Genomic DNA, 19,011 nt, shown 5'->3' with positions numbered 1-19,011 from the left:
CAGACTCGTGATCTCTTTTTTCTTCTTGCCGCGGCCGATCTTCATCGCGTTACGTCACGCGCTCGAGTCTTATATTCCGCGTTATATATACGTGCTCGGCTGTATACATATACAAACTACCGTTGAGCGCGGCTACAGTTGCAACACATGCTCCGACTCGAGTTCGGCGTGTGCATATAACGAGCCATTCCTCTATATACCTGCATGTGTATACAAGACAATTGTTCGACGTCTCCGCAGTATAGATGCACGCACACCGGCAAAACATACAACAAATTATTACTTAATAATAATTTACCGACGCTTGTCAACTCGAGCTTGGTCCGCGATCATTAAAATTAAAACTCGATGAAATTATCGAGCCTCCGAGGCACGTATAGGTTGATTAGCGAGCGAGCGAGCTGCAAGCGCCCGCATGTATGTACACGCCGTACTGCCAATGAGAAAGGACGATTTTTCCATATCACAATCAGCGGCTCACGACGGTCTCTCGAGTGTTTTTTTGTTCCGACGCAGCCGACTCGTAATATACTTTGTATTTTTTCCATCGGCCGTCCCGCTCACGAGACCAAAAATATAAAGAAACACTTCCTCCTGTTGCGGACCGAGCTGGACTATTATGCGGCGACGCGTTTGCTCGCTCGCGTTGTTCGCTCATACAAAAAACACGCACACGTGCCGCGCGCAGCAACGCCGCTTTTTTGTGGGTCAAAATTTGAATGGCCTGTCTTTGCCGTTGAGATATGCCACAAGCGTTACAAATCATACACACATACACCCAGAGAGTTGGGCATAGAGTCACAGTGAAAGGATAAAATGTACGCGCATGCAGAAACCTATTACATTTCCTCTCGCCTAGCTTTTTTTTTCTCTCTCCTCTTCTTCCCTTTGCTATAATACATAATGAGGCTGTTAACACACTTGTTGAGTTCTCTCTCGGCGCGGCACAGCTGCACAGCTGCGGTTGCTCTGGCTTTTGATGGAAAAAAGTGGTTGCGAGTGTGTCGTCATTGGCTTTTGATTTATTATTATTTTCAGCGATGGATCAATTTGAGAAAAATTGCCTCGCTTCGGAAATTAATCTAATTGAACTCTAATGCGGCTATCTTACGCAACGTTCTACAACCTGCGCGAGAACGGATAATTAAACTGCGAGCCTCAAAAAGTATGAAAAAGTCGAGAACAGAGCTAAGGTAATCTGACGTTTTCAAAGGAAGCAGGCAAAAACGGGCTTTGCTTCTCTCGAGTCGCGTACATACCTGCGTATACATGGATGCGTCACATCTACGCCGCGAAACTCATTTCATTGTTAATTGTTTTTATCTCGGAGACGGCGGTGTGTACGGACTCGCGGAGATGTTGCGCGTCGCGATGATTTACCATTTATTTGAACTTGGTATCGAGCGCAGAAAGGTGCGCTATTATCGCGGCGGCTCTCGTCGCCGACTCGACAGTCGTACGCGATACAGGAGGGCCGAGTGTCGGGGCGTTAGCCGCAGCTATGATCGAACTGCAAGAGCTGAAGAGAAGCACGAGAGAAAATCATCATAAACGAGGTAAATTTGCAGCTCTAAAAGGCGCATTATGTAAAGGCTTGCAACGATTACGTGTATTATATAGACAAACGCAGCCGCTTATGCAGCAGCGCATATTACGTTACAGATACTCCGCCGACCAATACTATGGTTTTTTCCACTCTCGTTCGCATGTACACGAGAAAAAAAGTGAGAAGAGAATACAGCGAGTAAATGTAAATGGCAAATTCATATGGCTCTAGAGAACGTAACTGTTTGTCCAACGTTGTCTATACGTATAGGCGCGCTACTCGCGCATTTGTTTACGAGAGACACAATATCGCGTAGAGGATCGATCGGTCAACGCACTTTTTCTAGCCGCCTATTACCAGACGCGAGTTTTTTCCTCTACAATCGCTACGTTGTCAATTGCTCCCTGACCCGAGTTCAGGCGCGATAATGCGTGCGTCTCTCTTTGGCGCATTAGCTCGTCGTCGATCTACGCCACCTGCGATTAATTCGACTTATTTGCAGCTAGACATGGAGCAGCCGGCAGAGCGTCGCGTTATCCACTCAGCGCCGAGGAGTACCGACGCCGAGAGATGCGCGATCGAGCTTTCAAGCACAAAATCAAGCTGTTCATCGTCGGCCTCGGCTCGTTCCTCTCGCTCCTGCTGATCTACTGCCTCTGGCGGGTTCACTCCATACAGCGACACACCAATTCCCTGCAGCAGACGGTCAATTATCGGATATTCAGCTACGAGGAGGTGCAGGCCATCGACAGGGCCCAGCAGCAAGACGCCGTCGACGTCGAGTCGAGCGATCTCGACGACGGCTAGCTCCGCTTTTATTCGTGCAGTTTTTTTACTTATTTATATACTTTTTCCATCTACTTGTGCGATTCCTATCCGAATAAATGATGTTCGTCCGTACGCCAAGTGATATATTTGAATTTATTATGACGGAGCTTGGAGGGAAAATGATAAGCGCTCGGTCGACGAGTGCAAAGCGATGAAAACGAATCAACAACAAGAGCGGTTCGCTTAGAGAGAGAAGCGGAATCGATAACTCGCCTGCCGATGCTGCATTTTCAAAAAAATAGAAAAAATTTTATGCACTCTATAATCTCGAACGTTGCGCATATCGGAGCGAGTACGAAGGGGGAGCAGCGTAAACGCGGACTCGATAAAAGGTCAGTACGGCTGCTGAAATCGTCGCGACAAAGTCGCGCATACATGTGCCAGAGATGAACCATTCGTACGAGAAGAACTGCGAATGTAAGTTTTCTTCCATTTTCGTTGCTCCTTTCCTCAACGACGATTTCATCTTCGCGACTCGCGTGATCGTAAAAATCGACCGAACGTGTAACCGCGTGTCGACTTTCTCGTTAAAGGATCGACTGTTTTAGGCAAAAATAACTACGATTCGACCTCTATCGAGTTGCTGAATTACGAGAGCGGATACTACCCGAGCAGCAGCTGCAGATCGAGACTCTCGACGGGCTTTCGCTGCGTCTTCAATGCTCTGGTGATTCTCGGTCTGGCCTACGCCCTCTGGCGCGTCCACGCGATCGACGAGACCCTCGGGGCCCACGAGAAGCTCGACAGCGTAACGCAACTGATCAGGCACGAGCACGGCCGGGCGAGGTTCGCTCGATCCCTCAAAGCCGGCGACTCGAATGGCTTCGAGGCGAGCGACAAGCAGCTGCCACGGGGCTCTCTGCCGAGCTCGAAGAACGAGCCAGCCCCCGTCGCGACGCAGAAACCGGCCCTCGCCAAGGACACCTTCGAGGACATGGTCAACGCCTTGTTTTACCAAATACGGAAGATGCACAACGACACGGAGCGATCGAACTTCGACAACAACATGAAAGCCGTCTTTCAGGCTTGGTTCCCGGTTTTCGAGGCCCTGCTGCCGAGCGAGATCAGCAGCGAGTTGAGGGACAAGAGACAAGCGCCACCCAAGAGCAGCGAAGAGTCGTCCGAAGAGAAGAAGCCTCGAGCTTAAAATCTTCCTTAATATTGTAATTGTGAATCTGCTTTAACATTTTCGACACACGTATAAATAAAGGTATTTTCGGATGCGCATGTCGATGAAGCCTGATTTGTGAAATTAGCGAGCGTATAACGATATTACCGAGTCGCACCCTTGGCTCGTCGAATCGAAAATCGCGTATATAACATTATGGATGAGCAGGGCGAGCCGCGGCGGTTGCCGATCGAAGCGACAAGGTCGAACAGGGCGGCAAATTGCACCGAGATAAATAATTGAAAAAGCGCCGACAGAATAATGGCATCTTAATTCCTTGGATTCTCTTCGATTGTGCATGCGCTGCATCGGAGCTCAAGTATCGACCTGGCGCGCGGACTGCGGAATTAATGTAAATCTTGATTTCGCGTTGCCTCGCTGCGAGCTGAATAAAAAATTTGCAAGACTTCCGTTTGGCGCGTGATTGATTCGTGCGGCCGACAGCGTTTAATTCTTGTCAAAAAAGTAAAATGCATTGCGCGCGATCGCCGCGAGTTAACACGGAAGGAGAGGGTTGCATATCGTGCAGGGGCCAGAGCTCCGCAACGAGGAGCAGCTAATCGAATCGAGTGGAATAACTATAAATACGACCCTCTAACTACCGACCATTATGCCGTGTACCAGTGGCTCACAAGGACAGAGAAAAGAAATACATTTGCGATTAAACGGCCGACTATCCGCGCGCCCGATCTATTTATGTGATATGCAAAAAGGTGCGAATTTTCACTCTCGTCGCTCGCTCGCTCGCTCGTGCAGGAGCGCGTGTGCATTAAATTGCTCGCTGAAAAAATCGTGACGATTCAAATTGAATGTGCCATCACGTGATTCTAATTTGTCATTCGCGCGCATGATATACGTATCTAGATCGAGATTGCCATCTTAATAGCAGAGCTTTCCTTCGTACTGCTTTTTTTCACCTATATAGCATTCGTAGTTTTTTTTTACGTATTTCAATTATTTTGAACGGTCGCTCCCACCACTCGAATACTAAACTTCTGTCCCAGCCAGCTCGGCGTAATCAACGTCGTTCTTTAATTGGACCCGCGCACACATTTTTGGGTTGCAAGTCCATTAATCGGTTTCCTTCGTTAATCGCACTTGCAACCTAATTTTTATAAGGCCGGTTTTATTATTCAGTCACGGCTCGATTCATTTCGATCACGAATTCCGTCGACTGTCGAGGAAAAATCATCGGCCACTCGTAATCGATGATTAATCCCCAACGATCCGAGTCCGAGTCGCAGGCCCGAGTTAAATATGCAGAGGCCAAATCGATGCCGTGCATCGCGCTCGAGCTGCATGTACGAGCGCGTGAATAACCCCTTGGTGGAGCGCAAGTCGCGAGTCGAGCTTTCCTTCGGCTCTGCGAGCTCGCCCCCGTGTCCAACAATAGTCATGCATGCACAAGCCTCCTCCCTCCTGCCTCGCGGAGGAAAAATAACACGCTCGTGTGGGGGTGGAGGTGGTGGCGGTGGTTGAGAAGCGTGTATCGTCGAGGTCTTAAAAGCCCTAACGTAGCTCGCTGCAAGCGCAGTAATCCACCCTCCGAGAGCAAGCGAACATGCTGCACTGACTCGAGTCCTTCGGTGCTCGATATCTCCCTCCCTCACGAGTGTGTTTTTCACGGCGCGTTTACAAGTGGTTGTTTCGGGTGTGCTTCGATCGCCTTAAAGTTCGACGACGGTTGTTCGGCGATATGTCGGCCGCCAAAAGCGTCAAGCTGTCGAGGAGTCGACTCATCGTTGCTGGCCTCATGCTCGTGGCTCTCGTGCAGCCCTGCTGGCCGCTGGCGCTCACGACCTTTGGCAAGAGCAATCCCCAGAACAATCAGCAGAGTCAAAATAACGACAGGAAGGATGGCGAAAGTAAGTTTGCGCTAGCTCGTTCACGGCCGTTCCTTCGACCGTTTGAGTCTTTGTCTCGCTGCGACGATTTTCACTGTCAATCATTTAACCAAGATTTTCAGGCCAATGTTAAAATCGACATTTTCTCACAACTTATGCAAGAGATCGATAGAATATCAATGTGGTTTATTAACACCGAGGGCGAAATGTCGTTGCAGACCTCTAAGCATAAATATTTAGTAGGAATCGTTGAACATATTATTTTTTAACACTGGCGTCCGCGACTCTACAATCGAGATTCGAGATTTCTCGGGCAATACATTAGTCTTATAAAGTTTTATCCCGACACAAATCTTTGACGAGGTTTCATGCCTCGGAAGGTTGATAAAGAAAAAATCGAGTGCAACCCCCATAAGGAACGTAGACAAAGAACAGCGACTGCACACGAATGTGGCCCGCGATACGGCGTACCGAGCAAAAGAAAAGCCACGAAAAATCGATCGTAAAAATATAGCGCGCCTTGCAACGGAAGAAAGTCGTCGGGTCGATTTTCCAGAGCTACCCCCTACGTGTGCTCGCGTGTATGCGTGATGTGTGCGAGTGTACGTCCGCAACAGGACGTAATTTTCCTTTGTGCTGGTGGGCTTGGCGTATCGGCCTCTCTCGCATGTTCAACGCTCGTTCCTCGGCAGCGATCGTTCGGCCCGAGTGATCCGCTCGCGTCGGCGTTCGTCCGCATGCAAAAGCACAGGATGCGCCATTAATATCGGGGGGATGCGGCCGAACGATCGGCTCGATACTTATTGAAATATGCTTCTTTATGCTTGGCTCGTACACGTGAACTTGATCTAGATGCGCAGCGACGACGCGGACTCGCCGACGAAATTGATATAACATTTTACTCGCGTATATACTCGCGAGAAAGCTAACAACATCGTACACGCGTGTTGCGGCTCTCGGCCGCGTGCACATAGTTTCATGCAGCACTTGTGCGAGTCGTTGAAATAATATCATAAACGCTCGAGTCTCGAGAAACTTTCAAACTGCGAGATTAAATTAGAAACTTGGATTAACTTTGGCATTTCTATATTTTGAAATAATCATAGTCGTAGGCGAGTAAAGTATAACCATGTAAAAACGTACACAGGCTGGCTCTGTTTTTTTAATTATCATCGCGGTTGACTTTGCAAAACTCGTGCTAAAAGTCCATTAAAAAAAAGGGGGGTACGAAAGCCACACTCGCGCACATTCATCTCGCTGCTAGGTTGAAAATTGATATCGTCGATCTCTCGCGCGGCGAGTGTCAAGGACTCACGGTGTGCATATTGCGATATCCCCTCATCACAATGCGCTCACACATGCAGTCGTCTAATAGTCACGAACGAGTACGAAAAGGTAATGTGAGTAAAGGTACGGGGGGTGCACCGCGTTGGGTAAATTCATCGATCGAAACAATCGGGCGCGACAAAAAAAAAAAAAATGGCCGAACGCGCGCCGATCCGAAACGATACACTTTCAATCTGGGAAATCGGCAGGTATGATAATCTCACATTATGTCAATTTTGAAAGCTGCTGGAGATCACGGCTGACTGTGGCTTGTTTTCGATTTTTTTGTCCTAGGTGAGAGGCAGTTGTCAGCTCCGTACGAGCAACACTCGAAAAAGGACGTAGCGAGATTTCCGAGATGGGTGCGAGGCGGCACGCAATTTTTGTTCATTAAAAAAAAGAAAAAAAGTATATGACAAATGTATATAGAGTTTACATCTTACTCTAATTTCACTTTATTCTCGACACACGAACATTTCTAGCCTTTACTTTCGACAACTCGCAGGGGGGACGTCTATGAGCTCTGCTTCTCTATCGTTTGCTAAATCTTATACATGCATCTAACGATTTTCCAACTATTGTAATTACTCTAACTGAAATACAGCTTACTACTGTCTCTCTTACGAACGAAGATTTTTCACGCGCAGCTTTCCTCTCTCCTCTGCCTCTCAACTTTTTCTGCTCAATAAAACTCTTCCAACTGAACTACTTGTATCAATATATGAGAAAATTGTAAGCCAACGAATCGCAGAGCCGATTTAAAAGCTCCTCGCTCGTGAATTTCTGTTGCAGGAGTCCAAGCTCGGGAGTGCGCCTCGGATTCCGAGTGCGCCGGCATCAAGGGGGCCTCCTGCCTCGACAGCATATTCGCCAAGGATAACAAACGACGCTGCCTCTGCGGTGACTACCGCGAGCCTCGCAACGGCCTCTGCGACAACCAGTACAAAAGTAAGCGCAATTACTCCATTCGCCAGAGAGAAAGAGAGAGAGACCGAGGCTGCAATTGCACGATTTTACGCAACGAGCGAGCCTAAACGCTAAACACACGTAAACTTACAATGGCGCGTGTTTCACGCCTCTGGCTAATTTCATGGAACGGCCTATAAAAGTCTCACCTCGACGTTCGGCCGACTTCCGAAATCCAATTTTTACGACTTCCTACGCCGCGGAGGGTACGAAAAGCCCAAGGAAGCGTGACAAGGCCTTCGATATTTGCTCGCCGCGAACTTGGTCCGCGCACACGAGGCACGAGAAATCGCGTGCACGCATCGCGTCGTATCGAAAAAAAAAAAAAGAAAACTCTGAAAAATCACGTAGCTCGGTAATTTTTTGTCAATTTTCTAGCGGTCTCTGGAGTGGTCGTTTTTTCTTCGCACCTGCTCAAACGACGACGATTGCCGCGCGCGGCTAATAGTTTCGAAACGACACTCGTGCCGAGCGGGGCCTGCGCAACCCCGCGGGGGGTTCAGTGGCCGCCGCGAATTTCGCGGTGCCAACGCCATACACGGTATATTTATATACTCGGCGCTTCTCGTGCCTCGCTTTCGTGACGTACGATAAGGTGAGTCTCGAGCTCGTGTTTCCATGTAGCGATGCTCGATCGCGTGACATTCGGCCGTGTCTACCGGTATCTATAATACATAATACCTACATACGGCAGAAAAAACATTTTTTTTCTACGCTCATGCGGATGTTTGTATTTATCGTAATGACGCTCCGTCGCATGATCGACTCCGTCTATGTCTCGTGAATTATCAATAGATCGAGCTCCCCCCCCCGCGTAATTGTAATATCGCATGTACCTATATGCACGCGTTACGTTTTCGCTGCGCGAAAATAGAAAATCGCCATGGGCGAACGATCGATCGGCGCTCGAAAAAAGCTCCTCTACGCGCCCCCGCGAACAGCGATACAAATCAAACGCTCGGCGAGAGCTGTCTGCCGTCTCAATTACCGGAAGCTCGGCTTGGTATCGCCGGCCAAGCGGTGCCAGGCTGCTAATCGATCGCGCCTCGTTATGGGCGCTGCTTATTGCTCTCTGCCGCGCGTCCGATCGATTGAGTCGTATTGTACGCGAGCCTCGTCGATCGGCCCAATTGCTTTTCTTACAGCTCAGTTCGAATAATCGATTGCCTTTTTTTCCTTCTCTGCCTCGTGTTAAAGGTGCGAAGGTGCTGTGCAACAACAACGACGAGTGCACCCCGGGGGCTCAATGTATGTTGGGCAACGATACGAGCTTGCCTGGCAGGCGCTGCTGGTGCTTGTCGGGCTACGAAATTGACGAGGATCGCCAATGCAGTGGTAATACGTTCACTCTTTCTTTTTATTTCATTTTGAAGTTAAACTTTTTTTTTTTTTAATTATTAAAGGAAAAGAAAATCGATATTTTCATGTTTTGTACTCGTTAGTTTGCGCAACTCTGCCAGTTTATTGTCTGTGTTTTTAACGGGTGTTGTTTTAAAATCTTTCGCATAAATTCAAAATCACAGTTCGAGATTTATAATAATAAAGTTCAAATCTGATATGGAACTTTATGAGACATGCAAAAATGCACTTGAACACATACACGTAGAAAATTGTAACAATAATTATACGCACGCGCATACAAAAGTCTATATCGAAAATCTTCAAGACCTACATTGTAATAAGTTTTTTATTATTCTTGACTCAACATAGAAAAACTTTCTTTTTTGTTTGTTTTCAGGCACTCCGGTATCGTTTAGCATTTCAGTATTATGGTTACTGGTTGGTCTACTGATAACTGGAAATGCCTAGGCTCAAAATCAGCCAATGTCACAGAGCGCAACCGTATCGTTGAATACAATAAGAAATTAAAAAATTAGACAATTGCAACGATAGATAGATTAATACAAAGAACATAAATGTTATGTTTATTGTACGAACTCAAATTATGTTATAAGATTTTGTTAAGAATATAACAAAATAATTAATCGACGTACTTATAAAAGTATCAAAAATTTCATTATATATTTAAAACATGAACCAATGTTGCCTTCTGCATAAAATTGTCTAAAATCCATTTTACGAAAATTCATGTCTAGTTGTACACAAAAAAACTCGTTCGATTCACACGATTACATTACAAAATATTTTCATAGATTTATAACGTTTGTACTTAGACGGTGAGCTGCTTCAGTGTATAATATATCTCTTTTAAAATAAAACATCACGGATTTGGTTTAAAACCAGAATTCGATTATTTTAGATAATCGTGTGGTTTGCACTCATCAATTATCTTTGAAAATTTATATTATAATAATGATGTAAAAAACAATAAAGTTCGAGTTTAAAAAAATGGCACGTCTTAATCTACCCGATCATAAGCCTAACGACGCTTCTTGAATACCAACTGAACGATGTGGCTACCAGTCTGTCCACCGAACTTTATCGTGGGTTGTTGTATTTCTTTTTCCAATTCAAAAACTGTAAAATAAAAATTGAGCAATCAAGTCGAGAACGAAAATACGATTGAAATTGTCGATACTTACGATCTTTGAAGTGATCCGTAAGCTCGCTTTTAGTCCAGTTGCAAGACGTAATGGCCAGATAACCGTCAACAGTGAGCATATCCCGAACATTTTCCAAATATTGTCGCCTTTTCATCGATGCGTTATCCGGCGAAAGACTGATGGCATCATAGGTACCTTTGTCAAAGGCCAAATCAAATTTAGGAGTGAAACTCGTGGGTTTGGTGATGTCAGAGACTAACAGCTCGATTCCTTTGTACTTGTCTTCGTCGAGTACTTTGCGGGCCAGCTCAATGGCCTTGGGCGAGTAATCGGCACCATAGAGTGTTTCGTAACCGGCGTCCCGCAGGTGCTTAAGGCTTACGCCGTTACCACAGCCTAAATCGATGATCCGAGCCGTTTTCGGTACGTTGCCGGCTATGTACCTGCAATTTAATGATTTATTTTATATTTCCAGCTCGACTGGTAAAGCAGAAATTTTCCGAAAAAATTTTCACAACTATTATGGATTGAAATTGCTTTTTTAAAATAAAGTTACTGACGCTTGAATTAAAAATATTCAAAATTGACTGTATTTTTTTTTAAACGCACGATAGTTTCAAAAACTGTCAAGCATGGCAGCACCAATCAACTACTTTACCATGTGTCACGACTCACGTGTGATACTTTTTCTCTTTTTAAAAATCAAAACATAGGGGTCTATGAAATTCGAAATAACAAAATGAACATCACGAATACTTACTTGACCATTGTTTTAGAACTGCGTTCTCCAAACCAAATTTCACCGACGTCACCATGATCTTCGAAATTTTCCAGTTCTTGCGAATAAGTTTCTTCCCAACTGAAGAGTTTAAACATTCATATATTTATTGCTCATTAGTAACTTCTCTATTATTTTTACGACTTACTAGTCTTTGGTGCCCAATTCGGAACTTTTTAATTCTTCAGTTTCTTCCGATTCGGCATTTTTTACTTCTTCAACATTTTCCACTTTCTCAGTTTTTCCTGATTCAGGATGTTTCACTTCTTTAATAGGCGACATTTCGGAACTTATTAATTGTTTAAAAAGTACCGATAAGGAGTCTGTCAAGTTATCAATATAACGATCAGTTACAGAATCTAGCAATTTTTCTTAAATTTTGTTATTGTTAGCATTCAAAAGAACTCATTCTTACGACCTGCTAATTAACATGCTGCTATACTAACTTATAAATAATTAATACTTATTCGTTACTTAAAACACATTTAAAACTAAACCACTCGAATTCTGTCGGTGCGAATCACACGACCATGCGATTGCAATTGTGTACTGATCTAACCTCCAGCACATAATTCTAGTGTCTCGTCTGCAACAACACAGTTGTGTAGAGTCGGCTGTCGGAGTAAAGTGATAGTGCGACTTTCAAAAAATAAGAACTATGCTTGTAGCCTTCTGAGAGCTATGAGCACACGGTTTTATATGCATTTAATCGCATAGATTTAAATTAAATCACAACAATAATTATAACATTTATAACTTTAAGAGTATTTTATTTAATTTACAAAAATTTTTAATATTATCGTACTAGCAAAATTGTGAATCTATTAAATAGTTAGTAGATTTTAATTTAAGTTTGTTATTTTATTTTTCGATACCATACCAATAAGAGAATAATTTTTTAAAACAGTACTAATATTTTATAAAAAATTACTCTGAAGAAGAAAGTACTTAAATAAGTAACAAATAAATGATTTTAGCGATTGGTATGGTAAAGAAATCTTTTAAGTCAATTGTTTCTCTATTATATATTTTTAATGCAAAAAACGTGCCCTTTATTTCGCTACAAGCTAGTTATTTTTGCAATTGAGCCCTCCAGTTACAGTCCCTCTCTCGTTGCCAATCCCTCCTCCGATTTTGCACAAGTCTGTCTGCAATGTGCGTAAACACTGCGCAAAGCGCCATCAAACCATAGCGGACGGTACTGAGCACTCGGCAGACGGCTAGCGAATTTTGTAGAAGAGACATTTTTCTCATATCACTGTTAGGTTGCGTGTTGAGGTGACACCGCCACAGACCGGTTTGCATACATTTCCACATTTCTTACGTGATTGACAAACATGTCTTCTCTCAATATTTCCGGAGTTTTCAATTTGGGTATGTTCAAATTTTCTAATATCATACATATAAATATTTCGCGGAACCGATATACTTTTCACTGCTCACAATGCCAGTGTCACGTCGCAATGTTATCTAATGATTTCATTTTTTAAGGAAAACAATGCGTGAAGGGGCAGAGTTTAGTGTTGAGGTCCATGTCAGCGACTGCTCAACCAAAATTGCAAGAAAATATGAAACCTAAAACTGCAATTGTCATGATGAATATGGGTGGCCCTACAAGCACCGATAAAGTTGGAGAGTATTTGCATAGAATTATGACTGATCGAGACATGATCCAATTACCTGTTCAAAGGTAAAATTTTTGCTGTGTCATATGAATTAAACAGTAGTTTTCAATATTACTATTGCTTATTGTTATGTAAACTTATCTAATTTGTTATCAGTCGCCTAGGACCATGGATTGCTCAGCGCAGAACATCTGAAGTTCAAAAGAAATACCAAGAAATAGGTGGTGGCTCACCTATCTTAAAATGGACCAATATGCAAGGTGAATTATTATGCAAAAAATTGGATCAAATGTCTCCAGAAACTGCACCGCATAAACACTATGTTGCATTTAGATATGCAGATCCTCTGACAGAAGTAACTTTAGAACAAATAGAAGAGTGAGATTCATTTTAGTAATGATAATATTCATCATAATCAAAATAAAAATTCAATAAAAATATGTACATATTATTGTTAACATTGAATTTTCTTTGCAGAGAGGGTGCTGAGCGAACTATTCTATTTTCACAATATCCTCAATATAGTTGTGCAACGAGTGGTTCTAGTTTTAATGTTATCCACAGGTTTTATAAAAACAGGTAAACAAATTTTTTATCAGTCTAGTATTAGTAGTACTGATTTACTCAAAATTTTAATTAAATTTAAATAATTAAAGGAAGTTCCCAGAAAAATCCAAATGGAGTGTAATTGATAGGTGGTCTACGCATCCACTTTTGGTTAAGACTTTTGCTGAGCGCATAAAAGAAGAATTGAGACAGTTTCCTGAAAATGTGCGAAAAGATGTCATCATTCTATTTTCTGCCCATTCTTTACCATTAAAGGTATCTTTATTTTTATTTAATACATCAAATTCAGGTGAAATGTAACAAAATTTGATTGATAAAACTATTAAATCTATAAATTAGGCTGTCAATAGAGGTGATCCATACCCATCAGAAGTTGGTGCTACAGTTCAACTTGTTATGGAAGAATTAAAGTATTGCAACCCATACAATTTAGTGTGGCAGTCAAAGGTAAAATGAGAGTAATGATAAATTAAAAATTATTATCATAAATAAATAGTAATCATAAATAAAAAATCATAATAAATAGTTAATTCCATAAATAAATAAATGTTTGTAAAATTTAGGTTGGACCATTGCCATGGTTAGGACCATTTACAGATGAAGCTTTGAAAGGATATAAAGAGCAGGGTAAAAATAATTTTATATTGGTTCCCATTGCCTTTGTAAATGAACATATTGAAACTCTTCATGAGATGGATATTGAATATTGTCATGATCTTGGAAAAGAGGTTTGTATTCTGATGTTGAAATTGTTATCTAGATTATAATGACATTTTGAAATATTCACTAAAAAATTTTTATTGGGTTTCATAGCTTAAAATCGACAATATACGACGAGCTAAAGCACCGAACGATCATCCTTTATTCATCGAGGCGCTCGCAGACATCGTTGTTACTCACATGAAGTCTGATCAAAGAGTTACTCCGAAATTCCTTAATAGATGTCCACATTGTGTCAATCAAAATTGTGCAGACACAAAAAATTGGTTTAGCAAAATTTGTAAGCTGAATTAGAATTTGAAAAATAAAATAGAGATTTGTAATTTGTACATTTATCTAATTAGTTGTATTACTATTACATTATTATGTTTATAAAGAAACGATTGTTAATAAAGGTGGTTGATTATCTAATAAGTATTTGTGCTTTATAAAAAAAATTGTACAATTTAAGTTTCTCGAGTAAGGGTAAAGTTATAAATGTTTATTCTTTGTAACGAAAATTTGACGTGTTATAAAATTATAAAACGAGCATCAATTTTTCTTCAAAATTATTTAAAATTAAAAAAAATTTTTTTGGCTTTTAATAATTGATTGCAAAGAAACTAATGACAAATGCAAAGGAATTATTTTTAAAATCAGTCAATAAAAAATAGAGGGTTTTTAAAGGTCTCAGTCGTGGTATCGTATTTCGTTCATAACTGGATTTAACCAGCTTAAATGTATTTTATTATTCTTGGAAATATAAGATACCCAAAGACTGGGAGCTATATCAAATAATTAGCAAATTTCATGTACTATTTAAAGCTGTTTGCACGAAGCGCATTCGAGCATCGGCAACTTTAAAGCGTTAAATTTAGACGCTAGTCTCGAAAAAAAGAACAAATCTTATCGGTGAAATTAATTAATAACTGAGCTCAATAGAGGACGAAAAAAAGAATACTGCTCCAATCGTAAGTATCGATGTGCATTTGATTGGAACATCAAAGCGCCAACAGTGGAGACCCGTTAAATTGTAAAAAATGATTCGAAATGCCTGATCTCGGAGTTGGAAAAAATAAATCATATATTAGTCTGTCCGAGGCATAAAATGTCATCGATACTCGTGTCTGCAAAGTCGGATTATGGCGAGAGCAGCAGTAGTTTAGATCTCTGGCTGAATGCTCCCCTCCACCGGGTCGTGTCTCGGTGCAAGTCGAGTCTCTCGGTGTGCAGTCTCGGGTCGTCGGCTGTCTGGAAGACGACGACGGCGGCGGCGGTGGCACAGGGCTGCTGCACTGGTAACTCGGCAAGTGGCAGCCCGCAGCGTTATTTGCGCGCGTCGGCGCCTTGCGCAGCGGCTGAAGCTAGAAAAGGACGGCTACTAGCATGAACATATATATGTATAGTAGTAGTCCGTAGTAGTAGTCGTCGGCGGTGTGCGCGCGCGGCGATTGCTACATGCACGAGGAGTCCCGAGCGATCGCGGGGAGTCAGGAGCGCGAGCCACAGGCAGGCAGACAGCAGTGGCAGCCGAGGCGCCGCCTATTTAACATGGGCAGAAAGTTTGCGCGTCGTCAGTACTGGTCATGATATCGCGGCGCGTTGTTGTTGTTGTTGCTGCTGTTGCTGCTGTCGCTGGCGTGCTTTCCGCTGCAGCTGTCGAGCTATTATAATAATAATTGTCGAGCGCGAGAGACGCTTAAAACCTATTTACGGGGCAGGATGACGACGGCCAAGACCAAGGCACCGTTGTCATCGGCCAGTGCTAAAACCTTGACGAACATGTGGTGCTTTTTAGTTGTAATATCGTTGATCGTCGTGTCGTCCGATGCTGACAGCGGCAGCTTCATCGACGATCATCATCGCCACTGCAGTCATCGACATCCACGTGCACACGAGGTTAGCCCATCAACTCAGCAACAATCACAAAACAATCCTAGCTGCGGCAAAAATACCTGCGATCCTTTGTCTGCATGCAGTTTTTCTTGGTCTTTCTTTAAAGCGACTCCGAAACTCTCCGCAGTCGCTCGTAGCACGCGCCAACTCTATATAGATATACGTCCGCATGTACACAAGCGTACGCTCGAGAGAGAAAGTGTTTCTCACGTCGAGAGTCTCGGGCGAGCGATGACGCCGATGAACTCGCAGGATCATATATATTTACATTATAATCGCACATAACCTCAAGTCCTATGCATCCCGGTTTATTGTTAATGTTATTTTACATTGTATTCGATATGATTGCGATGCGCATTTCCACGTGCTCTATCGGTCCGAGCGCCGATTGTCCAAATCGTGCTTTCCTTCAAATAACTACGAGCGCTCCGAAGCTCCGCTCCGAAATTCGCGAGCTAGCCCAATATACAAGGTCCGTTTATGTTTTCATTCGTTTGTTGCGTGTATAAACATAGTCGAACGTGATTCCACTTAACGGTCGATCACCGACGCTACATGAGTATCACTCCTGATTTGTACACATTATCCGATGCTCCGTGTCAAAAGGATGAAAGTTTCGAGCGATACTTTTTTTCACGCACCATGAGTAGACGTATACGACTGCTCGAGAGACGAAGCAAGATGAACAAGCAACATGATTTGTCGCACTCTCGAGTTTCCATGAGTATTCGATTTACCATCGACGAGTAGACTCGAAACAAAGTTCTCTCTTTTTTGAATTTTCAAGGGATAAAAGTAATGCGAACTAAGCTATCACCTTTTTGATCGCTGAGCTACAAATAGGCTCGGTCGATCGAATTATCCTACGAACATTGGATATTTTCCCTTTGACAGAAAGCAAAGCAGACGACGTAATATGTGCATAGACACGCTGACGTTCGATGTAGCTCGTCGTAGGTACCTACTCATGGAGAATTTACCGCACAGATCTCTGGCTCCAGGGACAACTTAACCTACTTTTGCGAATACTTTTTCGTCGCCTATAGCTTTTGGTTGTTAGTCGTTGGTCACCACGAAGCTACAAATAGTACCTACTGCTTTTTTATCGATCCTCAAATACTGGTCTCTTTCAGCTTTGTGGAAAAAGGCGTCTCATTCAGGAACTTCTTTGTTATCCGCGCTCGAGAGCTATGTTTTTTAATGTGCTTTTTTTTATCTCTCTCTCTCTCTGTCTATCTCCGTTCGCTACTTTTTGACCGAGACGCGCATTCATAATTTTCGAAGCAAAGAGAAAACTAGACGATGTTTTCGGTTGTTCGGCAAAGTTTATTTCCTCTCGCGCATGATGAGCTGTTTCTCATTGGTGCGCGCCGCGGCTTATTTTTGTTTTTCCCCGAGCGGAGCTTTTAACGAAGCGAAATTTTAGCCAAGCGATGCCACAGTTACGCTTTTTGTACAATACAAAACCGCAAATAATTCGTTATACGGAAAAAGTCGAGCGGATAGTTTGAGGGCCGCTGAAAACTTTTGAAATCGCTGGCTCGCAGTAGCGGCCTCTCGCTCTCGCGGGTTTGTCATAATTTTGCGCTGGAACATCCATCGGGCGAAAGCCGCAAGCGCGCGCGAGTATCGATAAACAAGGTCGTCCAAGTCCTTGGAAATCTATTGTAATTGAAAATCGTCCGCAGTCGCGCTCAACTTTTCCCCGAGAAAAGCCAAGCGCCGGTAAAATTGCGCGAACTTGATCCGGGCAAAAAATAATCAGAGCCCGGTAGCTAGGTCACGCGGAGGCTTCGTTATTACACGGGTCGTCGGATTCGGTGCAGAAAGAAAAGCGATTGGTGCTCTCGTGTGCTTGCATCGAGATGCTCGCGCGTCAACCGCGAGTCAGCAGAAGAGCGGCGGCGGCAGAAGAGCGTGTCGCACACGACACAGAGTCAGAGAGCGCGAAACACAAAGCTGCTCTCCTCTCGAGTTGCAATGAAAAATCAATAGCACTTATAGCCCAGCATAGGAACGAATCCGCACTATTTGTTTCCGTATTACGTCAAAACCCCTCTCGACTTTCTCTCTCGCTGTAGGTGACGCAGCCCCTCTCGGCTCTCTGCTCCCCGACTCTGTACTGTATACTGTGACTGGCGCCGCCGCCGCCGACGCTAAGTATGCTGCATGTGCGCGAAAATCCATACAAGCCCGTCGTCGTACCCGTTGCACACGGAGAGCGCGAATTTCGAGGTTATGTACGCTCGCTGCTCACGTGTTATATGCAGAGGTGCGCATGCACAATGTGCACTGCTGGTACACATAGACGCACACAGGCCACTGCAGTTTGAATTAGGCCAAGCGGTAGCAACGAACTGCACGAGTCAATGTGTATGTACTGTGTATGCAGTGTTTGTATCATTGGCAACGCAGTGCGATGGCCCGAGAGCGTACGATCGTTTTGTCACGTGCTCTACTGGACCACCTCCACCGCCACTGCTTCTGCTGTATACGGATTCGTTTGTTTAGGAAAATTCATTTCCGCCTCTACCGCCGCCGTCTTTTCACCCTCTCTCTCTCTGTTCTGTGATCTGCCATCGAGAGCCGAAGCGAATCTCTCGCGGCCAATTTCTCGACGCGCATCTGATTTGTCACAGCGACGACGAGCTTGCGCGAAATTTTATGAACCAGAGAATTGAAGTACTCTCTCTCTCTCGCGGACACGACCTAGTTCGACGTTTCTGCACGAACGAATATATCCTCTCCTCGTGGAGCTTTCGAGCTTTTTTGACCTCGCGGCACGCCCAGGGATATTTCAGCATCTCTCGGCGAATATGAAAAAAGTCCTGTACCTTATGCGTCCGAGTCCGTACCGTATGATGTATCGTACCCGTCAGGCGGGGTAAAAAAAAATGAGCATGAAATGTTGCGAACCATATCCTTTTTTTGATTTGCCCCGATGTATCAAATTTCATAAAGTTTCGAGAAAATCTCGTCAAACCGAGTGGATTTCCCGACGCAAATGTTGATTGATTTCGAGCCGATCATCTGTCAGGATGGGAAAATGTCACTGGTAATCTCGTTACTAATAATTTCTGCAACTTTGTGCTTTTTCCACGATCTTGACGAACTCTTGGAAATTCTTTGAATTTTTCACGACAAAAATCTCGACGCTCGCTACAGCCCCGATGTGTTTCTCTCCGCATCCTACTCGCGTTCGTTTCTCGAGCCGTGAGATTTTTTTTCCTATACATACCTGTAATATCAACACGCGAGAAGTAG

General features: G+C 43.7%; 6 protein-coding genes across 8 annotated transcripts in view; 5 read left to right on the top strand and 1 right to left on the bottom strand.

The window, feature by feature from the left end:
• Positions 1-1,472: 1,472 nt before the first annotated feature.
• On the top strand, positions 1,473-2,446 carry LOC106660497. Its single transcript, XM_014383470.1, has 2 exons — positions 1,473-1,556; positions 2,049-2,446. The coding sequence occupies exons 1-2, from the start codon at positions 1,502-1,504 to the stop codon at positions 2,351-2,353; spliced, it is 360 nt and encodes a 119-aa protein (XP_014238956.1). The 5' UTR covers positions 1,473-1,501; the 3' UTR covers positions 2,354-2,446.
• Positions 2,447-2,690: 244 nt separating this feature from the next.
• LOC106660496 lies at positions 2,691-3,611 on the top strand. The gene is made up of 2 exons (XM_014383469.2): positions 2,691-2,791; positions 2,923-3,611. Exons 1-2 carry the CDS (start codon positions 2,761-2,763, stop codon positions 3,519-3,521), a joined length of 630 nt encoding a protein of 209 aa, XP_014238955.1. The 5' UTR covers positions 2,691-2,760; the 3' UTR covers positions 3,522-3,611.
• A 1,404-nt stretch (positions 3,612-5,015) lies between these two features.
• Positions 5,016-10,025, top strand: LOC106648058. Of its 2 annotated transcripts, XM_014364714.2 has the most exons (5): positions 5,016-5,407; positions 7,007-7,120; positions 7,505-7,660; positions 8,876-9,013; positions 9,417-10,025. In XM_014364714.2, exons 1-5 carry the CDS (start codon positions 5,239-5,241, stop codon positions 9,485-9,487), a joined length of 648 nt encoding a protein of 215 aa, XP_014220200.1. In that variant the 5' UTR covers positions 5,016-5,238; the 3' UTR covers positions 9,488-10,025. The 2 variants fall into 2 exon arrangements, with proteins under 2 accessions (XP_014220200.1, XP_014220201.1); XM_014364715.2 differs by lacking the exon at positions 7,007-7,120 and having other exon boundaries at positions 5,024-5,407.
• Positions 9,573-11,527, bottom strand: LOC106648057 (EEF1A lysine methyltransferase 2). Its single transcript, XM_014364713.2, has 4 exons — positions 11,109-11,527; positions 10,943-11,041; positions 10,222-10,625; positions 9,573-10,156 (listed from the first exon to the last, which is right to left on the bottom strand). Exons 1-4 carry the CDS (start codon positions 11,240-11,242, stop codon positions 10,059-10,061), a joined length of 735 nt encoding a protein of 244 aa, XP_014220199.1. The 5' UTR covers positions 11,243-11,527; the 3' UTR covers positions 9,573-10,058.
• Positions 11,528-12,187: 660 nt separating this feature from the next.
• Positions 12,188-14,283, top strand: LOC106648056 (ferrochelatase, mitochondrial). Its single transcript, XM_023458265.1, has 8 exons — positions 12,188-12,334; positions 12,452-12,650; positions 12,742-12,963; positions 13,063-13,164; positions 13,242-13,407; positions 13,492-13,599; positions 13,716-13,880; positions 13,966-14,283. The coding sequence occupies exons 1-8, from the start codon at positions 12,298-12,300 to the stop codon at positions 14,164-14,166; spliced, it is 1,200 nt and encodes a 399-aa protein (XP_023314033.1). The 5' UTR covers positions 12,188-12,297; the 3' UTR covers positions 14,167-14,283.
• A 1,076-nt stretch (positions 14,284-15,359) lies between these two features.
• The window catches only part of LOC106660426 (leishmanolysin-like peptidase), a 105,737-nt gene continuing 102,085 nt past the window's right edge, over positions 15,360-19,011 (top strand). For both annotated transcript variants that reach the window (XM_014383387.2, XM_014383386.2), the window contains exon 1: positions 15,360-15,750. In XM_014383387.2, coding sequence (XP_014238873.1) covers positions 15,574-15,750 — 177 coding nt within the window. In that variant the 5' untranslated portion in view covers positions 15,360-15,573. The remainder of the gene's footprint in view (positions 15,751-19,011) is intronic.

This window comes from Trichogramma pretiosum, unplaced genomic scaffold, assembly GCF_000599845.2.
Source record: "Trichogramma pretiosum strain Unisexual culture from Peru unplaced genomic scaffold, Tpre_2.0 scaffold51, whole genome shotgun sequence".
NCBI classification, from domain to species: domain Eukaryota; kingdom Metazoa; phylum Arthropoda; class Insecta; order Hymenoptera; family Trichogrammatidae; genus Trichogramma; species Trichogramma pretiosum.
This window is presented reverse-complemented; position numbering and strand designations above follow the sequence as displayed.

Excerpts from the sequence above, each read along its gene's own strand:
- LOC106648056 (XM_023458265.1), top strand. The coding sequence starts at position 12,298 with ATGTCTTCTCTCAATATTTCCGGAGTTTTCAATTTGG. Across the intron at positions 12,964-13,062 it reads ACTTTAGAACAAATAGAAGA|AGAGGGTGCTGAGCGAACTA; the intron begins GTGAGATTCATT and ends TTTTCTTTGCAG. Across the intron at positions 13,600-13,715 it reads ATTTAGTGTGGCAGTCAAAG|GTTGGACCATTGCCATGGTT; the intron begins GTAAAATGAGAG and ends TGTAAAATTTAG.
- LOC106660497 (XM_014383470.1), top strand. The coding sequence starts at position 1,502 with ATGATCGAACTGCAAGAGCTGAAGAGAAGCACGAGAGAAAATCATCAT. Across the intron at positions 1,557-2,048 it reads AGAAAATCATCATAAACGAG|CTAGACATGGAGCAGCCGGC; the intron begins GTAAATTTGCAG and ends ACTTATTTGCAG.
- LOC106648057 (XM_014364713.2), bottom strand. The coding sequence starts at position 11,242 with ATGTCGCCTATTAAAGAAGTGAAACATCCTGAATCAGGAAAAACTGAG. Across the intron at positions 11,042-11,108 it reads GAATTGGGCACCAAAGACTA|TTGGGAAGAAACTTATTCGC; the intron begins GTAAGTCGTAAA and ends TAAACTCTTCAG. Across the intron at positions 10,626-10,942 it reads AGTTCTAAAACAATGGTCAA|GTACATAGCCGGCAACGTAC; the intron begins GTAAGTATTCGT and ends ATTAAATTGCAG.
- LOC106660496 (XM_014383469.2), top strand. The coding sequence starts at position 2,761 with ATGAACCATTCGTACGAGAAGAACTGCGAAT. Across the intron at positions 2,792-2,922 it reads GTACGAGAAGAACTGCGAAT|GCAAAAATAACTACGATTCG; the intron begins GTAAGTTTTCTT and ends CGACTGTTTTAG.
- LOC106648058 (XM_014364714.2), top strand. The coding sequence starts at position 5,239 with ATGTCGGCCGCCAAAAGCGTCAAGCTGTCGAGGAGTCGACTCATCGTT. Across the intron at positions 7,121-7,504 it reads CATTAAAAAAAAGAAAAAAA|GAGTCCAAGCTCGGGAGTGC; the intron begins GTATATGACAAA and ends TTTCTGTTGCAG. Across the intron at positions 7,661-8,875 it reads CTGCGACAACCAGTACAAAA|GTGCGAAGGTGCTGTGCAAC; the intron begins GTAAGCGCAATT and ends CTCGTGTTAAAG.